This window comes from Prunus avium, chromosome 8, assembly GCF_965620075.1.
Source record: "Prunus avium chromosome 8, drPruAviu1.hap1.1, whole genome shotgun sequence".
Lineage (NCBI taxonomy): Eukaryota > Viridiplantae > Streptophyta > Magnoliopsida > Rosales > Rosaceae > Prunus > Prunus avium.
Genome location: NC_142291.1, coordinates 32,291,342 through 32,299,324, shown reverse-complemented (window position 1 = coordinate 32,299,324; position 7,983 = coordinate 32,291,342). Strand labels below are relative to the sequence as shown.

The 7,983-nt window shown below is 35.9% G+C and overlaps 1 protein-coding gene across 1 annotated transcript; it reads right to left on the bottom strand.

Moving 5' to 3' along the window:
* Nucleotides 1-798: 798 nt before the first annotated feature.
* On the bottom strand, nucleotides 799-6,727 carry LOC110763677 (Xanthine/uracil permease family protein). The gene is made up of 14 exons (XM_021966512.2): nucleotides 6,404-6,727; nucleotides 5,277-5,374; nucleotides 4,996-5,172; nucleotides 4,661-4,761; nucleotides 4,486-4,561; nucleotides 3,959-4,018; nucleotides 3,638-3,813; nucleotides 3,250-3,346; nucleotides 2,782-2,868; nucleotides 2,612-2,670; nucleotides 2,065-2,156; nucleotides 1,797-1,874; nucleotides 1,472-1,632; nucleotides 799-1,375 (listed from the first exon to the last, which is right to left on the bottom strand). Exons 1-14 carry the CDS (start codon nucleotides 6,507-6,509, stop codon nucleotides 1,157-1,159), a joined length of 1,587 nt encoding a protein of 528 aa, XP_021822204.1. The 5' UTR covers nucleotides 6,510-6,727; the 3' UTR covers nucleotides 799-1,156.
* Between the last annotated feature and the right edge of the window lie 1,256 nt (nucleotides 6,728-7,983).

Genomic DNA, 7,983 nt, shown 5'->3' with positions numbered 1-7,983 from the left:
TTTTTTACTTTATGCAAGGATATTTTTAATTCAAATATTATAAATGAGACGATAGTTGAATGAAAAAAAAACAAGTTGAGTTGAAGTTTTCATTTACGTGATTTACTCACATTCACAAGCATTGTCACTTCCAATGTAAGCAATGTGCACTGTGAATGATATGGAAGATGTCCAAGTTGGACTGTGCTTCATTTGACAGCAACACAATAGAGCAGAGTGCAGACAAAAAAAAAACAAGGAAGTGACACAACAGAGGCCTTGTGACTTTGGATCCCACTTAACCCCAGCAGTGTGGAATTTGACTTTTTTTTTTTTTTTGGTTAGGTTGAAATAGAATTTGAAATCATTTATTTACTGGTATGTAATTTTTGCTGGTTCTTTTTAGATACCAAAGTACTACAGCCAGCTAGCTTTGGGTTTGGATTTTGTTCTCAATTGGTTACCTGGATTCTACTTTGATTCCTAGGTACAGTTCTTTGTTTTAAGTCCATTCCCAAACCCAACTTTTGATGTGGCTCCAGTAATGCCAATGCAGAAATACAATTCTGAACCCCACAACCAATACTTTCTGCCTGCTTATTTAGGTAACCTTATCCTAATTCCCTAGGGGTTTATATGTTAATCTACTTATCTATTTATAATCAATATTCATATTGTATTGTGTACCTTAAACCCTAAGGAATTAGGATAAGGTAACCCCATATAAGCAAATCCATTTCCATTAAGATATAAGATAAACATTTACACCAGAACAAGGCAAAGACATCAGATTGACAGATCCTTTAATACCACAGAGAATAAAGCCAAACCCCAAAAGTGAACTAGTCTTTTGTTTGTGACAGAATGCCAGCAACAATTCCAATATAAAGTTGTTCTCTTCACAACATATCAAATTCTTGAAAAATCAGTAATTAGAGGGTTTCCAAGCTCCATTACAAATGTAATACCAAGTTTTCAGCTATAAGAACATAATTACAAGCTCAGTGTGTATTCAATTACCAAGATGGTTTCCCATTCCAAATTGCTCCTATACATATCCCTTTTTTTTTCCCTTCTGTCAACTTGACAACAAAACACAAGACGCTCTTCCTTAGTTTCCTCTATTTGAGCTGTTCATTAATGAAAAGTATTGGATGGAGTGAAAGGATGCTTAGCATCAAACTGAAGGGAAATGCCTATTAAGGTTGTATGGCAATGAGTAGAACTCTTCACTCCTAGTATCTGAGCCAAAATTCCTGAACTTTTCCCACCAGTGCCTGCCACTATCTCTCCGAGTTGAGCCGTGTCGGCGACTGACAGTTGAGTCCAAGAAGAAAGCAATTATAATTGCCACTGTTGCTGGGGATGAAAAAATTACTTGCACTATATTGTTGAACTGCAAGAGTAAATAAATAGCATTCGGGTGTTAGCACAGAGTTTTCTGTAAGACAACAGTGAATCTTTGAAGATAAATTTCAATTCAACTACTCACCCAAGTAGAACCAGTGTGAACAGGACCATGACCAGAAGTTGCGAGGTATTCGTTAAAGTATTGGGGCACAGAAAGACCCATGAAGAGAGCAAAGCCAACAATGAACTTTGACCTATAGCTGTTTAGGTTGCAGAACTGGAGCAAACCAAGACCAGCAGAAGCTGCACACCAAACAGTACAAATCATCAAAATTTCAAATCTACAGGTTATATGTGACCAAGCATAGACAATAAACTGAGAATTATTCATAGTATGTTCACATAAACTTTTTTAAAAAAGTCAATAATACATATTCATAGTTATGATATAGGAATGAAATGCGTACCAACATAGGCGTAGAGGACACAATACAAAGCCGCCACAATAGGTAATGGTATAGAAGCAAGAACAGCCCCAAATTTTCCTGTGAATGACATAATTAATGACACCTTAGGCCACATAATGTAAACAAAGTCAATAAGATGCTAAGCTCCTGCTTGCACTCACTTAGTTTATATCCTTATTGAGAAATTTAGTATCCAAATTAGATAAACAGTTAGCCCAGCAAAAATATAGAATATTCAAGATTTAGATTGCTAAACGGAACACCGAACCTAATACAGAGAAGAAGAGCATAAAGCCTGCCGATATTTGAATCACTCTCCGACTTCCAATATGCGTTAATCCCAAAAGACCTGCATTTTCACTAGAAAAACAGGGTAAGATCATTAGATCGCATGTTTACACAATATGGCAAATATAGTTTCTTTCTTCTTTTTCTCTCTCAGTTAACAATTATTTCATCTTCAGATATATTTTCACTAGAAAATGCAGTGAGCTAAAAGCCTACAACTGGGGCACCCACGCACTCAATGCACAAAACTATGGGCCCTTGTAATGTGGATCGAGAACTGTGACTAATGTACTGTTCTACAGGATTATATCCAGACAATCTTATCCAACAATCGCATAAAGCAATCTCCAGATTTCGTATAAATCAACATCTTTGCACTTTGTTCATCCTTTTTATATGCCCAGTGATAAAAAAAAATTGGTAAAGGTAATGTGACATTCTAGCAATATTTGAGCCAGAGAAGCATTTGTCCTTATCCCAGAATTCCACAACAAAGGATGTCATAACTTCATAAGTTAAATATTTACACTGATGCTGTGGAGCCAGTTAATGTGCCAAATATGCCATCCAGAAAAGTGTTTATGCCCTGAAATTTTTACAAGACCAAATAAGTGTCGCAGAACTAACAATTACAAAGTGTCTACAATCTTACTATAAAGTTGTGATTAACATGACAATTCATAGGACCACTTCCTACCAGCCAGCCAATACCTCTGCCGAGAACAGAAGGTGGTAGAGGGGTGGCACTCCCATATCTTGATGCCGCAATAAACGTACCGGTTGACTGCCCCAAATGAAAGGGAGAAGGGATATGTCAGGGCAAATGAAAGTACTGTGTATTCATTTTGCAAACCTTTCATAGAGAATCATATTTCAAATAAAAAGATAGCATTAGCATAAGATGAGAAAATTACAAAATGCATCCTTACAAATCACAAGTACATTTAATTTATATTTTATTCTTTGTTACAATGTCAAGAAAACCATATGTGAAGGCATACCAACAAAAGTTTCCTAAAGACATCTTAACAAAGATGTCTGGTCTACTTTATGTATATATACTATGTAAAATGAACATCTGTATGCATAATTGTAATCTTGATGTATCAAAAGTAGAATAGGAAATTCAATAAAGAAAACAAGAATGAACTTCATAAGTGTTTACCTCAACAATGGCAACAAAAGCTGCAGCCATCATTGAAAAAGCATCCCCAGCATTAAAATCAGGACGCCCCCATTGAAATGGATAGGGAACCCTTATCCTACATATGGTGAAAAAAAGAAACATTATTCAATGTCATACTATTGTTCATCTCTCTAAATTAAGAAAAATATTTATATAACTGTGTTACAATGATACAAGAGTTTTGACAATGCAGGACTAAACTTCTGGAACATGAAACTAAATAGGAGTGGGGGGAATTGTTTATGGAGCCTGAGTAAATGACCTATGATAATCAGACTTCAGTTTTTGCTTTTATTCCCAAACAGAAAAAGTAATAAGATCCTACGATTACTCAAAACAGGACTTTAAGTTAGAACTTTAAGCTTACCAACGAGCAGAGCTAACAAGCCCAGAACGATCAGTGCGGCAACTTCTTTGAGTTATAGGAGATCTTTTATCGTATGCACCAGCTGCAGTCAAAATTTCTGCATATACCCATACAATTGCAACAGAAAATAGTACTGCAAATCGGTGAAATATAGGCAGTTTTAACTTCATCGTGTACTGCAGTAACAAAGGTTAAATATTAGAAGAGAATTAATCAGAGTAGATATGCAGGATTTACATTCTATAAAACAATATAACTTGAGAAATTGATAATTAAATTGAAGATGACTGCAAGAAAATGATAGTTGAGGATTCTGCCTACCTGCGACAGAAAAACCAGTATAATCAATGCTGGTAGTCCAACTTCAACACAGTTTGCCAGCTGCAACCATCAAGCAGGAAGAAAGGATGTGATGATCCAAACAAAGCAATACCTCCATGTAGTTGAAAGAGAAACTAAAAAGAGTCTTTGAGATTAAAAGTTTAAAAGTTTTGCAAAACTATTCTCAACCACCTACAGTGATATCTAAATAAAAATCAACCAGAGCTCATTTATTATTAATGTATAACAATGTTTCAGAACATTTCTTTATTCCTATGCAAGTTCAAGGAACACTAACTGACTCATACCTCCGATGGGCCCTGTCAATTTGGTGGCTTACACCAGGCTTTCACATAGGCACAATCCTTTGGAATATAATCCATGTTAATTTTTACCCCAACATATCAGATTTGTTGACTTAACATGAATCAGAACTCATGGTGTGCATGAGGGAAAATAGAAGCAGTTTCATATATACCAATCATTTGCAACGAGCAATAGGGCAATGAAGGGTTCAGCATGGTTACCTGAGGGAAACCAAATACAAAGAACCCAAGTCCAGTAAGCGTCACAAGAGGAACTGCAGAGAGAGGGCTAAGAAACCTGCATCAAGCCACATCAATAATCAAGTTATTTCTTACACACAGTAATAACTAATAAGCACATCATCAGATTCTAATAGCTTTAGTGTCACAAACCTACCTCCCAAAAATTCTCACAAACCCCAGAAAGCCAAGAATCATCTGGAAGAAAGATGCAACTATGACTGCTCCTTGTATTGCTCTCATGGTTTGTTTAAACCTCTAACAAAGCATTCACAACCCATAAGAAAGACCATAAGTACAAATGAACTAAAAAATACAGGATATCAAATCCATCAGGCTCCCTTTATAAGTCATCAAACATGAAAGAAAGAAAGAGTACATGGTAATCCTTTCCATGTAAACCCTTTCCTTACCATCCATAAATTCTGCCCTAGAGTCCAATAGAGTGCTGAAAATAGGAGAAAGGAAAATGACAAATTGGATCAGACAAACCTGGTGGGGGTCTATATATACACTGAACCTCCTGGATAAAGCAATGGAGACAGCAGGGATGATGAAGGCATAAGAACCCCCTATCACAACAGGAAGCCTAGTCCCAAACACAGTCTGCAAGAGTGTGTTAATACCCGCAACAAAGAGCAAAGTTTCTATCACCTCAGCCTTCTCCACCTATTAACATAAAGGTAGAGCAATTACTGTTAGAAAGACCATGCAAGCATGAATCACAAATGGGAAACAAAAAGGTAAGATTTTTCTTTTGAAAGAGGTCTTACATCGCCACCACCCATTAGAGGGACGAGTATGGTTGGAATGATCACAGTGGTCCCAAGCATTACCAAGAAATGCTGAAATCCCAAAAGTATGGCTTCAGCTGCAACCAATCAAACAAATTTTAGTAAATAGTATAACAAGATATAATACTTTTAGAGGGAAGAGAATAAAATTTTAGAGAGAGAAAACAGAAAACAAGTGTTAACATACAGGGGAGCCTAATCAAAGGAATAGAACGTAGGCCAAAATGGAATTACTTTAATGCTCTGATTGGTTTGCCGGAAAATGCAGAAAAACAAGAAAGGCAGAGAGGGGTGATACTTGAAAGAGGTAGAATCATGAAACGTAAAAGACTCAAGAGAAAACACTGAAACACAAAGCGAAGAGAAAATTCATTGGATTATTGTGTATTTACCATTCGGAGATGAGAAAAAGTATTGTATTAGTAAAGGATTAGACTTTATCCAATTCCGAACTTCCTTTGATTTTCTTTTCTCACAAAGATTTGTCTTTGGAAACCATTTTCTTTTCTTACAATCCCTTTTTCTTGGTAGCCAAACAAAACTTAGGGAGTAAGAGAAAACAGAAAACACAATATAAAATACATGGGAGTCTTAAAAAAGGAACAGAACATTTCCAAATGGAATGCTCTGATATGTTTGCAGGAAGATGCAGGAAAACGAGAAAGAGAGAGAGGGGTGGAACTTGGAAGAGGTAGAATCACAAAATTTAAGGACTCAAGATAAAACACCAAAACACAAAGAGACGAGAAAGTTGATGGGATTTCTGTATTCACTATTTAGAGATGAGAGAAAAGTACCATGTTAGCAGAGGTTTCAACTTTATCAATATCCTCAGAGACTAGTCTTTGCAAACCATTTTCTTTTCTTACAATCCCTTTTTTTCTTGGTAACCAAACAAAACTGACATTACCCAGAAACCGAGAATATTTACAAGTACCATAACCAAAATGATACATATATTTACACACTGATTTTTGACCCAGAAACAAAAACGGAAACTTTATCCTATTAATCCATGTAAGGTAATGTAATGGAAACAGGGTAATGCTCTGTGTGTGCGTGTATTAGAGAGAGAGAGAGAGAGAGAGAGAGAGAGAGAGAGCTACGCCATGGAGGAGAAGATGTGACACAGAAGTCGACGCCGGGAAGTTGGTCCTTGATAGGGTGTGGTTGGAACTCATCCACCTTTTGTGCTCCACCTCCTCCAGCCATTGTTGGAGAGAAAGCAAAAGGCTAATGGAGCTCACGCTCTCAGACGCAGAGTCTCTATGCTTTCTTCAACTTCTGTATGTAATGTTACTCTGCGGTGGGGTGTGTTGTCTCTCTTGTCTAAAAGTGTGACATGAGTTGAGGGGTTGAAGGGGTACGATTTCGTCGATGTGAGTCTTTTATATTCACTAACCGGAGAGAGTGCGGGATTAGGCAGATGCGTTATGACTTAATTCCATCAAAAATTAAATTTATCACCAATTACATTTCTTTCAATTCAACAATGTCTTCTATCAGGTTTTACTCTAAAATTACTTTGTACCTCTCTAAAAACATGGATTTGACTCATATTTATCCTATCAACATCAATATAAGTGGCACCTTTATTAAAGTTGTGGTAAGTAAATGTGGTGTAAAATAAATATTAGCACTCATTTTTTAAGCATTTCCTTGTCCAAAATATATATTTATAATATTTAGACACTCATGTTGTCCAATTATCTTATAATTCAAGGATTTAAGAATGATTATTTGTGCATCTGAAGTCTTATGTTCGATTAACCTCTCTCAAAATTTTCTTGTATAAAAGAAAGGATAATAGAGACTCGAGCCAACATCAAAACTCTTGCAACTTTGTATGTGTGCACAAAATTACAATTTACAGAGACAACTGTTATCATATCTATGAAATACATGCATGTAGCATTATTTTTTGGTAAAGAGCAAAATTGACACAACATAACTAAGCCTCACACGTTTTTTGATAAAACCAAGTGCTTTTTTTGTTCCACGAACATTTGAATTGAACCTCGTATGTTGTACTCCTATAATGCCCCTACTATGTAATATTATTAAAAGGATATTTGATTTTCCAGAAAATATTTTCAAGATTCTCATGATTAATTTTTCTGTTGTGGACATAACAAGCCTGAATTACAGAAGTTGTACTAGTTTTTGCTTCAAGAGCAAGAACTTGAATTTTTTCTAATTTTATGTGGTTTTGGCAGCTGAGACTAAGAGCCCTACAGAGCAAAACCAAAACCATATCTCAGTGACAGACGAGCTGCAGGTTGCAGACTTTGCAGCAGCAGCAGCCTATCATATCCTCTGATCAGGTCAAAAAGAATATTGGACTTTTACCACCAAAAAAAAAAAAAAACCATGTTCCTCTTGTATAATCCAGTAATTAACCAGTTCTTAATTTTCTCATAAACAGAGTCATTAGCCATTAACTTTTGGTTTTTTGCCATTTTTTTGAAATTTAGTCAATTTTTTTGGTATTATTTTGTTCACCCAAGTCACCCAACACAGTCAATAACCAAGAAATTTTACACAAGGAACACATTGATTTTTGCCAATTTTGGGTATTATTTTGTGCATATATAAATATTTTTGAGACATTATCGAGTTGATGAGATAAAAAATGGTGGTTGGCTTGCCAAAGAAACCGTCCCCATTTAAGGACTGAAAAAAAGGG

What these genes read in the sequence shown, in the direction of transcription:
- LOC110763677 (XM_021966512.2), bottom strand. Translation starts at nt 6,509, where the DNA reads ATGGCTGGAGGAGGTGGAGCACAAAAGGTGGATGAGTTCCAACCACAC. An exon ending in TTGTATTTGGTTTCCCTCAG is followed by an intron (nt 4,019 to 4,485) that starts GTAACCATGCTG and finishes TGATGGTTGCAG; the next exon opens with CTGGCAAACTGTGTTGAAGT. An exon ending in TGTCCTCTACGCCTATGTTG is followed by an intron (nt 1,633 to 1,796) that starts GTACGCATTTCA and finishes TTTGGTGTGCAG; the next exon opens with CTTCTGCTGGTCTTGGTTTG.